Source organism: Pezoporus wallicus, unplaced genomic scaffold, assembly GCF_028554395.1.
Source record: "Pezoporus wallicus isolate ANWC-B61680 ecotype Strahan unplaced genomic scaffold, APGP_CSIRO_Pwel_v1 contig_2384, whole genome shotgun sequence".
NCBI classification, from domain to species: domain Eukaryota; kingdom Metazoa; phylum Chordata; class Aves; order Psittaciformes; family Psittacidae; genus Pezoporus; species Pezoporus wallicus.
This window is the reverse complement of record NW_026640488.1, coordinates 3,699,568-3,716,656: the sequence shown is the minus strand read 5'-3', so window position 1 is coordinate 3,716,656 and position 17,089 is coordinate 3,699,568. Positions and strand designations below refer to the sequence as shown.

Genomic DNA, 17,089 nt, shown 5'->3' with positions numbered 1-17,089 from the left:
AAAAACATCTAATCAAATATTCCTGACGAAGAAAATCTACGTTTTTAAAGAGAATGAAATAAGCTGACTTTTTGTTCAGGCTTGGGCAATTCCATTGCAGAACAAAGTCCTCTTCCCATCCCTGCTTTAAAAAAAAAGTTATGCATACATGTCTGCTCATAATTCATGTTTTACACAGCTTCCCCCTCACCAGTAAAATTCTAGACATTTTAATATGACAGCCATAGCGCTACTTCCCTTCCAGATTAAAAAGGGAAAATAACTTCGCTAATGGTCACCCAGAAATAGAGCAGTAGAGTTAAAAAACACAGTAAGATTTCAAAACCCAGTGCTACGTGCTACCTGCTAAATGGCACAGCACCCTTCTTCAAAGGATTTTGTAATCTCAGTAAACCCCAAACTCTAAACACTGGACAAAAGTCAAGCAGAAAACTAGAGCAAGGTTAGGTTGAACAACTTGTTCGGTTGCAAAGGGAAGCCAACAGGAATAATAACAATAAAAAAAGTTCAGTTTCAATTCCGAGAGCAATGACAAGTACTAGATCACAATCACTCCTCCCCACGAGCAAGGGAAACAAGTGAAAAGCTTTGGCCAGTTCTCAAGTTATCCAAACGATCTAGGAGAGGGTGACTCCTACCCTTCACCTCATTGAGGAGAACTACTTTAAACATCAGTGTTCCCGGTCACCTTTGAAGTGCAAATGAAACATATAGCTGATGGCCAGGTTGCTACACTTACGACTAAGATCAGCAATTGATAGCCTCTACTTAGTCCTGTCTTTTCCCCAAACAGAAAAAGAACAGAAACCACCAAAACAAAATCCTGAAGCATTCAGTTAAATGACCACAGTATCGGATTCACATTATACACTAGTACTGGGAACTCCTGTAAACTCACTAAATAGACGTGTTTCACAACACTGCCGCATCTGTAGATGAAGTCATCTGTGGCATACTATAAATCCCAAAATACCTGGGGAATTACCACTGAAAATCCACAAAACAGATTCTGGAAAACAAACAAACAAGAAGACAACAATAAAAAGCAAGTGTGCACCCACACATAGAAAACACCCCAAACACCCTGAGTCCAAGAAGTAGGTAATACAGAAAATGGAAGAAAGTGTCCTGCTCTCCTGATACAATCCTCTGGGAATCAGAGTTCAATCACTTTTTCTAGACTATGTGACAGCATGTCACCTGCTCTTGTTCGTAGGTCATTTCCTGTCCATCTCCACTGCAAGACAATTGCTGGAATTATTTCAGCTCAAGGTAATACTTCAGGAAGAAAATGTGGGGTGGGAGAAAGAGGAAATATATATGATGGAGTTACCTAATTAAGACTAATTTTCTGTATAAGTTACAGCTGTCCAATAAAGCACTGTTTTCACGTCTAACAGAATACTTGCAGAGCCCCCTGTATGGTTTTATTTTCCAAACAGCTTTTAGAAGCAGGCTAGAGAAGCACAGGAAGACAGAAAGTTTGAATCATACCTGCTGTTTCAATGAGCATTTGTTTTTGCAAAACACAGCAAAACTGATACACAAAAAATACCTTCAACCCAGACATTCAGAATGAGTGCCAAAGCACATGTTTAAAGGTGAAGTGCAATCTATTTTAGATAGCTTAATGACAGATTTCCCTCTTTAGTCTGTTGAATATCTTATACAGTAGATGTGGGTTCCCTTCCTCCAGCCCAGTTTGAAGCGCTTAACCTGCATTGCTCCTCCTCTTCTTAAAATCTTGGATATGGAAGAGCTGTGCTGATGCCACACCACATTCTTTTTCCACAATTGTTTAAAGTAGTCCTAATATGGTGAAGGACTATTAACCTCAGATGAACCACCTTGTTCAAGCATGATACATAGTTACTAGTTTCACACAAGTTAGGCGGGATACATTGCAGATTAGTCATGCAACAAGTGAAGGAACATGTTATTTGCAGCACTTCTCTCAATCCAGTTTTTCTGAAAGAGTTCTGGCAAAATAAAGTTACTTATATCAGATCACCGAAAAAAAATTTTTTTTTTAAGATAATTCTGTATGTTACTGTATGACAAGCAAAACAATCTTGGATACTTTTGTCCACTGAAAAGTTAGAATTCCACAAGCTCCCTGCTTAGGGAAGGAAAATACACTGGATTTTTGCAAGGCTGGAAGCGTTTTTTCATCCTCTTTGTTGCTAGAAAGCAATACCACCACACACATGCACAAAAAAAGACCACAAAAACCACATGCACCTGAGAGAGGCAAATGAACAGATCTATATAAGTTAAAGTCACCTTAAATTGCACACATCAGCTTTCCTCAAACATCAAGAACAACCTATTAAACAAGTGTTTCACAACTCAGTCAACTTTCATAAAGTTGGATTCATTGTTCATTGGCTTATCTACAAGTCAGAAGTTTGGGAGCTGGTTTCATACAGTGTCTCAGTGATAATGTAAAACAGTGTTTAAAAAAAAAAAGTGTTTGAAGTAGTACCATAAACAGCACAAAGACAGTTGCTAGCCCCAGAAATTGAATTCCTCATTAGCAATGAGAATAGCTCAAGACTAGTAACTGCACAAAAAATTGCATATATTTGTGTTTTACCATTAAGAAAAGTGTGTTTATTTTTGTTAAACTAGGACTTTGAAAAAAGAAAGGTGAAGTATGCAATAGTGTTAGTAACCTAGATCTACAACCTCATCCTTCCCTTAGTACAGAAAGTCTTGTTTAGTCTCAATCAACTTTTCCCCTTCCATCCCACTTTCCCCCTGAACCCCCACAGCTTCTAACAGCTAGGAGAGCTCAATTCATCTAAATTAAGTCAAATATTTTGCAGAAATTTTCTCATAGTACTAATCTTTATAATTTCAAAGAACTGAAGGTTTACTTATTAACTCTCTTCAGGCTTTGGTGTTTGCGGCTGTTTTTTTTTTTTTCGCCGTTTATCTTTTTAAAGGCATCTCCTGTAACCAACTTCCAGCTTCCACGGGAGCCGACCACACTGAGCCAAATGGCAGCAGCCTCGGTGCTCGGTCCAGCATCTCTGCTAAGCACCGGGGCGCAGGCCCCCTGGCCAGCAGGGCCACCCCACCTCCTTTGGCAGCAACGCCGGGCCTCAGCTCTAATGCATCATTCCCATGTCACTTGTTCCAGCGGCGCCATGTGACTGGGCCAGCATCCAGGAGCACAGCTACTAAATACAGACACTGCCAAGGCACGTCTGAGAACTGCCTCTGCCAGAAAGTGAGATGAATAGAAATCTTTTATCCTACCAGCTTTACTGCCTCTGCTTTTCCCCACCTTCCCTTGAACAGAAGGAAGAACTACATGTTGCACATCTGAAGAATTCTGAGCAATAACACAAAGCAAAATGTAGTATCTATAACACTACTGCATTTCAAAGCTGTATGAAAGTACTGATAGATCTCAGCTCCTGCGTAAATGAGCAGGCCAGCACAGACATCACCACCACACCTCAGGGGCGATATCCTGAGGCATGGGTTTGGTTGCCTGCTCTTTCCTGTTCCTTCTCCCTCTTCTCTAAAGCCCCATTTTTTTTTTTTATTATATAAGAAAAAGTCCATATGCAGCTTTCAAGCCTCTGTTCAAAGGAGCAGTTTCAAACATGAAAATTAAAAATTACAAAACCCCAATATTATTGATTAGATATCGTGTCAGTTGGCATTTACATACATTTACAGAGATAAGAACAATGTTTGGTGTTCAACATCTCCCCTACCATTTTTTTTTATAGTTAACTGGAAAATAAGCTTTTGCTGAAAAGCACACAAACACCTTCTCACAAAGTAACTAAAACCACCCATATGTTAACATAAACTATTTCTTGACATATTTCCTCCACTCCTGCTGTGAAAAGGCTATGTTCACAGGAGGGCTTTGTAAACTTCAGAGGATATGGCATTCTCTCTCAACCTTTACAGTCAAGTAAGCTTAGGGTACTCTCTCCCAGGATGTAGAAAGCACTGCAAAATCCCCTCCTCACCCTTGTTCTGAACACGCACTCCCTCCACACAAGAGAATGCTCTCAAGCAGGGTTAGAGGCAAGCGCTACCCAGGGACACCATGCCTGTCTTTTAAAGGAAATTGCTTCAGACAGGGCCAGTTGCAACTAACCTTAAAGTGCATATTCAGCAGCATGACTTCACTAAAAGAGATTGAAAATTACCCGGTTCTATGTGCATCCTTCCATATTCATAATATGTGAAATCAAACACATCATATGTGGCTCTCTAGCAGTGCTCAGAGCTGAAGTGGCCCAGGATTTTTTGATCACCTAACATAACATTGGGTCCTCTGTAACTGGTTATGTTAAGCTGCTGTAAAAACAAGACATTTTCTGATTCACTCAAAATAGTGATTGTTACTGAAAAGGTAGTCTGCAATATTCAGGAAGCGAATGAAGGAAAACTATGTGCACTGAATATTTGTGAAAATTTACTGATTTATCCAACTGGCAAGGATATGGGAAAGAACACATACACAAGAAGCCATGCTTGATCACCCAAATGCTGCTATAGCATGAACAGCAAAGTCCATTGCCTCTGTCTAGATGAATGCCAGGAAATCCTGACTTAGATTGAATGACGCGATAACAGACGGACATAACATCAGCTCCGGCATTTTTCACCAGTTATAGCCAAAAACATGTTTTGCTCCTCTTGTTGTTACGATAATTTGTCTATTCCATTCAAAACACTTTCCTTAACCCTCTCTGGTATACAGCATGGAAGGTAGCCTTCCAGTAAGCTGCACTGAACCTCGAAGGTTTACATACATTATTTTCAAGTTTCACTGGAAGGGGAAGGAAGGGTCACGTCTCAGGACCCCATACAGAAAACCAGCATAATTAGATCACTCATACCATAATACCTTCTCAATGAGAAAGACTACATACAAAACCAACCAACCAAACCACAGTCCTGCAGCTGACTGGCATGGGCAAACCTAATCTTGCTGCAAGACACTGTGTAAGAGAATTACGTTCTGTTTACCAGCAATTACATAGGACTTTGAATGTCTAAATAGTCATTAAGTTATGAAATAGCCTCCTCCTTAAAGCAGGCCAACCGCTCTAACTGCTCACATAAGATTCTAAACATTTTCTAACATATACTGGTATTTTATTAGACCTAAAAGTTTATACAGCCAGGTTTATACATAATTACAGTTGACCACACCCAGTAACATGCCAAGATTTGGCTGCCAAGCAGCACTCCAGCACTCATGAAATACCTGGACTATAAAAGTCACAGAAAAAGAGCCAGTTGCAACCTTGTCACGCAATAGGAAAATGCTTCACACACTGAAGATTCAGTCATAGAAACAAACTAAAATGTCAGTCAGCAAGTTTATGTAGCAATTATCTATTTAGACAAATTAGGAACCTTCCTCCTCATGAGAGGGTAAGAATTGGTGAAGTTCTTTCCAGGTTCCCCAGTAAAACACTGCATAAGAAAGTTGTTTATGATGGACCTGACTGTCTCCCGCAATGAAATCTACCAGAGCAGACTCACTGGGAGTCTTCTTAATTACAGATTCAGGTCAACTTCATTAAAAAACAAACAAAACTCTCACTTTCCTTTCTAGTCAAAACAGGGCCCAAGGATACAACTCAAATGAAGTCTATATCCAACTTTTAATGCTTCCATAATGCAAGTGTAAAGCCATCGCTTCAATTAGATTTCTAGTTCATGTTCCAACATCAGATTTCAATACAATGCACTTACTTCTTTAAGCACTAAATAAAGTTTAATTCAGAGATTAAAGTTATATTTGACATTCCACCCAGGTTGTTTTTGCTTAAAAACAAAGAAATCAGGCAGATGTAATATCAATCTGTACAGAGGTTCAATGAGTTAACTGATTATTCTGAAAAAACACGTCTTCTACAAAATACAATGTTCTGTTCTCATTTTCCTCCCCATTGCATACCTACTCCTGGACCCGTTACCCAGTTCAGCTATACACAGGCATTTCATAGCTACCATGTGTCACCAAGTGACAAACAAAAAGCTAGCTTTTAAATACACATTGTTTTCCTAGTTCCGTTCTAAAGCACACCCTAACATTCCTGTCTGTAAACTCGCACACAGGAACTTCTGAACACAGGAAGTTTAGTACCCAAATGAAGCTTTAGTCTGATCTAATCCACAACGGATGACCAACATATCAGGTGTTACTTATCCACTCTAGAACTTGGAAGCATATGGGAGATCATCTAGCACTCAGTAAACATGCTTTATATCTATAGCCAGATGTAAAATATTTTTCTAATCAGAGATGGTTAATTTATCCAATTCTATCTTGAAGTGATTTAGAAACTCATCTAACAGTTGGTAAGGCAGAGGTTGGCACTCCTGAAGCTGCTTCAACTGGCTAATATGTGAGAGCAACCTTCCTCCAGGCTAAAAGCCAAGATCAAGTAAGAACTCAGATGCATGTCACCACAGTTGTCTGCCAAGTGAACTAAAGTGGTTATCAATTCACAGCTCTTTATTCCAACTTTCTCAACACAGATGAGGATGAGAACACATGAGCCCTCTGTAACCATTTCTGCATGCGATCTGACAGCTTCACACAAATTACTGCAAGAGCTGGTTCTACACTTTTACAAACACATGAACAAGGAAGGCTCCAACACTATTCTATCAGCACTATCGCGGAAGTGACAAATACCCAGCCAATAACCAATTTCAGCAAAGCATAGGAGAATGCAGTAGCATTTTGCACCATTGCTGCCATTTGCCAAGAGCCTTAATACACACAAATGCCACTGCTGTACAGTTGAGGAGAGTGGTTTCTGCACTTAACATGCTTCTTCCTTGTTGCCTGCACTAGAAGTCACCAACCTTCCTTTCCAGCAGGTTAACAGGTCTCTGCTCAGCTTGTTTAACCCAGTCATGTTAAACAAGCCAGGATTTCAGAAGCAAAAGACCCATGACCTTTCTTGTAGTAGGATTTGTCACAAGAATCGCAACACATTTTAGACTGCAAGTTAAGGAACTGAGTGCTCAATGTGAAGATTTTAGAAGGTCATTTTGTGGGAACATGAAAGCAAAAGCAAGAAAAGATGACAGATGTGAGCACTCAACTGATCAGCAACAGCTGAACGAGCTCTCATGTCCACACAGAAGAACAGAAGACATAAAAATTTGAAGAGAAACTAATTCCTTTGAGCTGCATATTTTTAAAAACTTCAGTAACTGTCTTTCCCAGATCACAGAGGGCTTTAACATTACAACATTATACTAAGATCTGTAAGGTGATCCACATTAGGAGAAAGAATATCAATTTAAGAATAACCTGCTTATAACTATGTATTCACCAGTTTGTAGATCATGCTCTCTGGGGTTCCCTTCAAAAACATCTTCTAATACACTCTGCTCAGATTTTCTGTGCATTCAGACACCCAGCCCCAAAAGTTGAGCAATTTCAGGTGTTGGATAATATCCAGACTCAGAATTCAGTGCAAAGACTCAAAATCTAGAGCACTAAGTTAATTCAAGCCACAGTTTTCTTTCATAGAAGTCAGTAAATTTACTGACAATAAAATCTAAGAGTTATTGTCAGAATCTTCTTGACTTAATTATAAAATACTAGAGTGATCAAATTAGAAATCTGAAAGCCCTAATACCAAATTCAGCCTGTTAGCACCTCCGTTAGAAAAGTAAATATTCTCAGATTGTTTACTTTAAACAGCTGATTTCATTAGCACGTGTGTAACTCCAGCGAGCACCTTGAAGGAGAAAAGTTGAAGTGCATTGCAGGGTGCTGAGCGCATGCTGCAGAGAAAGCTCCATACTGATTCAGCAATTACATCACACATGGCTCAAGTTTCACTTCAGCACAGTCTACGGAAGGAAAATCATGAGTCAGTTTTAGCAGCAGCAAGTGTGATGCAAAGCCCTCATGCTCATTTATCTGTGCAGTTCAAAGAATCTCACCAATATCCAGGAAGCATGCTGACTGACAAGACACATTTTGGCTGCTGGTCATGTAAAAAAAATAAAAAAATAAAATAAAGCACCCATATTTGCCCTAATTGTAGTGGGGAAGGCATGGGCACCATTAATGAAACTGCTAAGCCAGTCCTCTCGGTGCCTCAGAAGAATGTTTTGTCTTGCAGCCTGCACAGGAGCTTTTCTTGTGACCTCAATCTTGAATAGAGAAAAATGACACTACTACAGTATTTGAGCAACAAATGCATACAAATAGAGCAGAGTGAGGCAAGAAAGGCAGCAAGCACTGTTAAGGTGAGGAGAAAGCAGGACAGAGAACCACCTGAGCCAGCCTGCAGATTAAGAAGTAGAGGCAGAGCACACAGAGGAGCTGATTCATGACAGCCAAAGGTGAACAAGCATGTCCATGCCTGTTAGTCAGATCAGTAGTAATCTGACACTGTGCAAAGTGCATGCAAAGGTGCAGACATCTGCAGCCCTCATAAAAGAGGTACCCAATTCAAAGTCCTCCTTTTCTCACTTACTCTCTCTACCAAGCCTGTTAACCACCATCCTACAGGACTTCACTGCTCATCTTCTGCCTAACAAGTGTACCCATGGAAACCTTCACATAGCAAATACTGATAATTAGGGTAGCATAAGAACATTCTTCTTGCAACACTGTCTAGCAGCATGCAAGACAACAGCGTGCTCTTACATCAAGAGTGCACTTGGTAGAAACAACTGCTGACAAATTTAAAACACATGGCTCCAAAATTGACTCTTCAGAAGCCATGCCTGAACACCACTAAGATGCAAAGCACACAGTTGTCAGTGTCAGCAGGAATACCTAAAGGAAAGGGTACGCCACCAAGCTTTGCAGCACAAGTAGTCAGTATTAATCCAAAGAATTGTTTTCACAAAAGAAGTCCTCAGCAGCTTCAATATTACTGAAATGCCAGGACCAGTAATAAACTGCCTTTATGAAAACAATTACTGCATTTTCTAGCCCCTTTGACCCCACTATGTTGTCACATCTACATTCTCTGGGCTTTTAGCTTGTTGTTACTCACTGTTCAGACCAAAGCTACAGATAAAGGGCACTACCGTGTACAGAAACACCTACATCCCACAACAGTCATCATGTCATCCTATTTTGACAATGATTACATTTTTGTCAAACCTCTTCCATCCTTCTTTCCTCTCAAGTTCTAATAAAGCTGTTCTGCTACTTCAGCTAAAACCACATAAGAAAAGTTACAAAATTTACGTAAGTTTGTATGAAGCCAGCCTCTACTGACAATACAGCTCTGCATCAGCTTTTAAAAAAGTTGTCTATGAATTCTGCTTTTATGAATGAATGTCCACACTTTTCAGCCCCAAGCAGCTTTATTTTCTTACATCAATCCATTTGTGTCAACAGACAAGTATTTCCTTATAGCATTAGCATCACTGCTTTAGATTGTAGTGTATTCTGATTCAAGCTGTGCTTCTGATAAGGGAAAGCAGCTCCAAGGCTTTCTGTCACTAGTATTCCCAAATCACTTTCTACTGAGCGTAGTACATTGTAGAGCACTCACCCAGTTCTGGACATGTAAACAGCAAAACTACCCCAAGAATAAGGAACCAAGCACCTGCTATCCAACTGCGCAACAATTTAAATGTTAGATGTGTAGGAAATAACACTTCTAGCTGGTTATGCCGCATGGATAAGTTACTTGTAAAACAGAAATAAGATAACCCCCTGCCAAAACCAATCTGATCAAACAAGAATGTATCTTTTAATGGAATTAAAAGAAATAACCAAAGTACATCCATCCTTCTCAGCACATCAATACTTATGCATTTCCACACAGTTTTTTTTTAAGCCATATGGGAAGGCAAAGGGGTGTCTCTTGCAGTTTTGAGAGAGAATGAGTTAGTCTCAAAGCAAAGCTAGAGGAAACTAACAGGCTGTTCAGTGACAGAAGTGTAGAAGTGTGTAGGGGAGGGAAAATCCAAATAACTTAAAGAGGAGAATGGCGCTAGTTCCTGTAAAGCTCAAAAGCTGAAGGACTTGGAATTTGCTTGTTTTCCTTAAAAACAGCTCCAGGCTGGAAATGTGGTTTCTACCATACTTTCAATTACTTCCTCTCTAAGCTGTTTTCTTGACACTGCAATAAATCTCTGCAGAACTTACTCTCTTTCTACTGACTGAGGAAAGGCTAATGCAAGAGCAGAGGTATTACACTGCACCTTAAGGCTCACCTTAAGCTGTCAGTGAAGAGACATGTGGCTTAGACTTGCTGTTTAAACTTCCCTGCCCCCATGGTCAGATCTGGCCCTGGGCTGCATTGCCCTTTGTACAGCATATAAAGTAATGCTTTTTCTTCCAAATGCTTTTTGAAGGGTTTACAGCCAGATGTTTAATGATATTTCCATGCATGAAAATGCATGAGTGCTCAGTAGTGTTACTGCTGTGTGGATGCTTACAAAGCCGCAAGAAGCTCAAGAGAAGCCCAATTAGGCTACAAGAATTTGCTGAGGAGTGTTTCATTCTAACAAAGATATAACTGACAAGCAAGCAGACTCAAAGCTCACTACTGCTTTCTTTCCTTTTTCAGAAGGTGGAACATTGCCAGGCTGGTAATAAATGCTGTGAAATAATGCTTAGCAAATAGGATCTCACCAAGCATTTCAGCGCTATGACCAAAGGAATTACTAGTATCAGCTGCCAAACAAATGATCTCATATACCAAAGCTAACAAACTGTTACCAGATAGATATCCTGCATTTACAACATGACATCCGCTCCATTATACACACCAGAAGGAGCAGCTGATACTCAAAGCTGAAGAAACAGCCCATTTGTGAGTTTCAAACACAGCTGAAATAACACAACCTTTTTTTTTTTTTATAGAATCCACATAAAATGAAGTTATTCCCTGTTTTACAACACTCCTTCACTAAACATACCAATTCCAAAGAAAATTCATCAGAGGTTGCAAAGCAGAAATTACACATTCAGCAGTGAAAACAGTCTTCCAGAAACTCCAAGGTACTTCTTTCCACTCTTACATCCCAGGATATAGGCATGTCATTAAAAAAAAAGTAAAAAAATCAAAGACCAAAATTCGTGTGAAGCCTGAACCCTCAGTTTAAGGGTAATGTCAATCTTTCATGTTGAAAGGCTCAGAAACTCACCGACATGAAGTCTCATTCTATAGTCAGGTAAGCACAATTACAGTGTCATAGTTTAAACCCAGCCACCAAGTAAGTGCCACACAGCCACTCACTCACTCCCCTCCTTTCTATGCTGTGGGATGGGGAAAAGAATCAGAACAATATAAAATCCATGGGTTTAGATAAGAACAGCTTAATAATAGAAATTAGTAAAAATATAATAATAGAAATAATAACAATAAACAATACGGGTAATAATAACAATAGGAAGAAAAAAGTTTAAAAATGAAAACATAGAAAACACAGAAAACACAAGTGATGCACAATGCAAGTGCTCACCACCTGCTGACCAATACCCAGCCCGACCCAAGCAGTGATCTGGGCCTTCCAGGTAACTTCCACCAGTCTATATACTGGGCATGATGTGCTGTGGTATGGAATACCTCTTTGGCTAGTTTGGATCTGGGGTCCTGTCTCTGTTCCTTCCCCGCTTCTTGTGCTCCTCTTTACTGGCAGAGCATGGAACTGAAAAGTCCTTGATCCAGGTAAGCATTACTTAGCAACAACTAAACCATCTGTGTGCTATTCAGCACTGTTCCCAAACTAAAGCAAAACCACAGCACTGCACCAGCTGCTAGGAATAAAAAATAACTGTTACAGCTGAAATCAGGACACAGAAAAACTGCTACAAATTTAAGTACAATCAAACTACCTGCAACCTATGTCCATTTCCTTAAAACCACCATCCAGCACCTTAGTAAAATACATGCTTAGCGCTTGAAACATTCTAGTCTTGAGATACTGCATGCTTATAAAATACTCAATCCCTAAAATTAAACATTCATGGGGACTAGGATGCTTTATTTTTGTATTAATAGATACCATTCTGCTGAGCACATAATCCTGATAGCATTCCAAAAACCTGTAGAAACTACTCTAAATCAATCTTGTAGGGGAAGTAACATCTGATAAGGAAATAAGAAATAGTAGGGGAATTTAGCCACATAAATACACATTTCTGACCAAGTATTTTGGATTTAGTGTTAGAGGCTACAAAGAAATACATTGAACTACAGTCACTTACATGCCTCTGTTGAAAGGTGTGTGTATACATATATATTCGTATGTGTGCATTATACACTTACATACACAAACACATATATAGATATTTTCAGTTAAGGGAAGCAAAAAGCAGTAGTAACAGAAACCAGAAACTGAAGATCTGTGTATAAAACTGCTTAGAACAAATACAATATCATGTCACTAATACCCATCTGTTCTCCAGCTGCTTTACAATTTCTCTTAAAAAAAAAAAAAAATTAAGATATTCTGCAAGTCTGACTACAACCACTTCATACTTTCATTATTTTGAAGGGAGGTGCAGGCCAGTAAAAAGTCCTAGTATCTAAATAGCCCTATATTAACATCTACACATCATATTTATTTTCTCCTCACCCAGCAAGTAAGGCTTATGTTTACATGAACACAGCTCAACAAGACAAGAATCACAGTGCTAAGGACCTATTAACTGGCGCTAAGGACCTGACACCCACACTGTGGGTTTTACTTTGGCGCTAAGGACCTGACCCACCACACTGGAGTATTACTTTTGACCAGCCATAGTCTGGTCCCAGGAACTGAATGCCCATTAGTAGTTGGAGCACACCTGATTATTTAATTCATTTCAACAGGAATCAAGTTTATATACTTAAGCCACTTGGCTACATAAGCCAAAGTACAGTAAATAGAGACAATTGAGAGGTTTTCTTTAAAAGAGCACTCCTAACCCAAATTAAGATGTTAATGCTCATGTACCCAAGAAACAATTTCCTGTGGCTTCACATTCAGCTATAGGCACCATGTCTCTCTTTGAGGCTGTGCCAGCTCATCCCAATAAACAATATGAACCTTAGAGCTTGCTGTTTTCTTCAGAACCAAAGAGAGGAAGCAGCACCAACATTTGGTCAAGATGTTAAAGCAGAGAAGGCAACGGAACAACCACCTGCAGTACTTGTTACAGGCAAGCCTCAAGCGTGGTTGATAGCCCTTTGCAACAGAATTTCTTCTGGTGATCCTGGGAAGACTGGAAAATCTAAAGCTTCCTACCAGTATACTCAAAAAAAGCTGTCAAATTTATTTATTAGGGTTGTTGGCAATTTTGCTGTTGTAAGGATGGTGCTTGAGTATACTTAACCTTTCAAGACTTCCATAACAATTCAAAGTCCAAGGATACAGACTGTTACGGGTCTTACAGGGCCACTCAAGAGACCTACACACAGCAAGACATACTGAATGTAGAGGAGGACCTTACTAACCCAAAGAGACAGAATAAAACTAACTAAAATCCCTAAAAATGTAAGCCTGCCATTAGATCAGAAAATGATCCTGCCACTTAGCCTCTGAAAGTGACCAGCAGCATATGCTTAAAACGGAAGCTACCAAAGGATCAAGTCTTCGATTTTACTTAAATCCAATCACATCTCTCCATTCAGAGATTACTGTTTAACAGAAAGTCTATTACAAACACTACAGAAGAGCTTCCAAGACCCAGTAAGTATGCTCCTGCAGGTCATCAACAGATCACAAGAAAGAAAAGAATTGCAACATATTCAGAGGTCATAAGGAAGCAGCTTAATGCAGTATTAACAGGTTAAAAAAAACAAACATATGCAAAATGCTTCAAATAACTACATTAAATTTGCAAAAAAAAAAAAACCAAACCCAAAAAACAAACCAACAAACAAACCAGATAGCAAGGGAATGGGAGGAAAATAGTGGGATAAAAAGAGCGATCAGTTCCTACAATAGTATTTTAAATATAACAGGGTTTTTTTGAAGTGCCACATCATTAGATGTTATTCAAACTAAAAACTAAGTGTTGGACATCTTACCTAAAGAACAGGAAGAAGAAAATTAATACAATCACAAAATATTCCAGATGGAACAATCCTACTGATTTTAAGGGGGGGGGGGGGGGGGGGGGGTACAAGGAATCTGCCTTCATGGAAATCCTTGACAAATCTGAAAATCCTAAAACTAGAACTTGCAGCACCGCTCTCTGACACAGAGTACTTGGTAAGATTTTAAGTATAAGGCAAAATGTTAGTCAGGAATTGTTACTCAGTTTAAATGTGGAAAATATTTTCTCTCAATTAAAGAGACTATTTAAGTCACAAGGTAAGTGCTACAAAAAGTAACTAGCAAGCACAGCCCATAGACTATAGCCTCCTGAAATTCACCAGCCCTGCTTTCTGATATGAATGCAACACTAGTACTGTGACTACCACTTTCAAAGGAATTGCCTCATAACCCAAATATCTTAATGCCATTTTGCCGTTACTCCATTTTTCACCAAGATCTTCCAGCTTTGGCCAAGCATATGGCCATGGCCCACACAGACCATCTCTGAAATCATAAGGGCTCCATGATTGTCATCTTTTGTACTTGGCATCATGTGGATCAAGATAATTTCCACTTTTCTCCCTCCCTTACTATTCTTATAGTTTCAGTATAGAAAGCCTACATTCCAATTCAATCCCATATACTATCTGATCACAAGATCCATCAACTCATGCCGAACAGAAAAACAGACACAGAGGTTACTGGACATGCATGGCATGGTCAAGTGTGCTCACCAGGACCAGTTTGGTCTTGTGAGCAGAACAGATGCTAAAAGTAACAAAGCCCCAAACCAAAATGCTGTTCCCGAGGGCGGAAAAAACAGTAATAATTCAGTATTATATAAAGATTACATATTCAAGCCCTAAAGTAGCAATAGTGACTAGATCTCACCTTTAAGCATTTGCCCTATCGCGAGCAGGGAGAACAGTGGAAGGTGCCCAGTGCTCAGTGGGTCATCAGACTAGGCACGTGTATTTAGGTCACAACAATTAAGCCATTTTTGTTTTTTTCCATCTCGCTGATGAGCGAGACTTGAGCACGAGTTATCACAGCAATCCTGTACAAACGCAAGGTAAGAGAAGGCCTGGCGCCTCCGCCCGGTGTCCCCCACTGAGCGCCCCCCGACCCCGAGCGTGACACTACCAGCTCGGATATAAAATGGCTGAGAGAACCAAAGAGGGGAAAGGCAGAAGGAGCCGCACCATCACCACCCGGGGTGCTCCCTCCTCGCTGGTCTCTGCCCCAGCCCCTGCGGAAACTTCGCAGCGGGAGTCCCGGGGGGCAGCGGCCCCTCAACCTGGGGCAGCGGACAGTAATATCCTCAGCCGCCCCTTCGAAGCGGCTGTGTGCAAGGCCCGTGTGCAGGCGCTCCGGCGAGCCTGGACCCGCCCTGCCCCCGCCGCTCACCTGAAGGCGGGCCCCTCCCCCGGAGCGCGGCCATGGGGGGCCGCCGCGCCGCCGCCCCTTTTGTTGAACAGCTTCTGGAGCAGGGTAGGGGCCATGCTGCTGCCGCCGTCCTGCCCGGCGGGGGCCCCACCGCGCGTCTCACAGCTGTTCAGCGGGCGGCGAGCGGCGGCGGCCGCATCCCCGCCGCCGCGGAGCCGCCCAGCATTGCGCGGAGGCGAGGGGAGGGGAAGCGAGGTGAGGTGACTGAAGCGCCGCGCTGCCCAGCCGCACCGCTCCGGGGGGCCGCCCGTCACCTGACCGAGGGGCCGAACCGGCCCGCGGCGCTGACAGCTGCCCACCCGCCGGCCGGGGCACGGCACTGCTCGGCACAGACGCGCCGCCAGCAGCCGCGCGACAGCAACGGAGACAGGCTGCGCGAACGCGCCGCGCCCCTCCAGCATCCCCCATTGGCTGCGCGGCGCTCCCTGCCCCGCCCCCAGCACGTGGTAAGGCGCACGGGGGCCCGCTTAAAGGGACAGCGCCTGTCTCGCGCTGGGGTGCGGCGGTTTGAGACGTTGGGGGGAAGGTGCTGAGAGAGCACGTGCAGTCCCCATGCCAGTACAGCGGGCGCCGATTCGTCTATCCACAGTAGTAAGCACCCGTATACGCACACGTAAGGAGTGTGAGCAGGAGGTCGAAGGGGGTAATTCTGTGTGCAGTTCTGGTGTCCTCAACATAAAAAGGACATGGAACTGTTGGAACAAGTCCAGAGGAGGGCCACGAGGATGATCAGGGGACTGGAGCACCTCCCGTATGAAGACAGGCTGAGAAAGTTTGGGCTGTTCAGCCTGGAGAAGAGAAGGCTGCATGGAGACCTCATAGCAGCCTTCCAGTATCGGAAGGGGGGCTATAAGGATGCTGGGGAGGGACTCTTCATCAGGGACTGTAGTGATAGGACAAGGGGTAATGGGTTAAAACTTAAACAGGGAAAATTCAAGGAGTTCTTTACTGTGAGGGTGGTGAGGCACTGGAGCAGGTTGCCCCAAAAAGTGTTGAATGCTCCACCCCTGTCAGTGTTCCAAGGCCAGGCTGGAGGGGGCAACCTGGTCTAGTGGAAGGTGTCCCTGCCCATGGCAAAGGGGTTGCAACTAGATGAGCTTTAAGGTCCTTTCCGATTCAAACCATTATGATTCCTTTATTAAGGTGGCACTGCTTGGAAGGTGCCTATTTTTACTCATTTCTCTATAATGATCTATTTCATTCACAAAATAATTAAATAATGCTACAGTACTAGGGTGTGTGTGTGTGTCATTTGGAGCTTTGTTTAATCTGGGGGGAAGGGCTGTTTCTGTGCTTTTTCCCAGCAGCAGGGCAACACCACCATGCAACCACCAAGAGAATCCAACTCTTAAATGCTCTGTTTTAATCAGGTACGTAGCAGAATTATGAGAGCTTCCTGTTCAGAAAACTTGGAGACATGACATGGAGAATGGCGATTATGGCAATAGTTGTAACAGACTATTACAATAGCTGACTGCAGACTCAACATCCAGTAGCAGCAGAAGAGGTGGAGAACATGCTGGTGCTTTGGAGCCAGCCTTTCCGTGGTTGGATAAGCCGATTTATCTCTAAAAAATCAAAAGATGAGTTTCTACTGGCCTGATAATCTGATCAGCTGCTCCCTCTGTGA

At 41.9% G+C, this 17,089-nt stretch overlaps 1 protein-coding gene across 2 annotated transcripts in view; it reads right to left on the bottom strand.

The window, feature by feature from the left end:
* The window catches only part of FNIP2 (folliculin interacting protein 2), a 50,766-nt gene extending 35,068 nt beyond the window's left edge, over nt 1-15,698 (bottom strand). Inside the window, exon 1 of one of the 2 annotated variants that reach the window (XM_057419021.1) lies at nt 15,421-15,698. In XM_057419021.1, coding sequence (XP_057275004.1) covers nt 15,421-15,515 — 95 coding nt within the window. In that variant the 5' untranslated portion in view covers nt 15,516-15,698. The remainder of the gene's footprint in view (nt 1-15,420) is intronic. The other variant, XM_057419024.1, reaches the window with a different exon arrangement.
* Between the last annotated feature and the right edge of the window lie 1,391 nt (nt 15,699-17,089).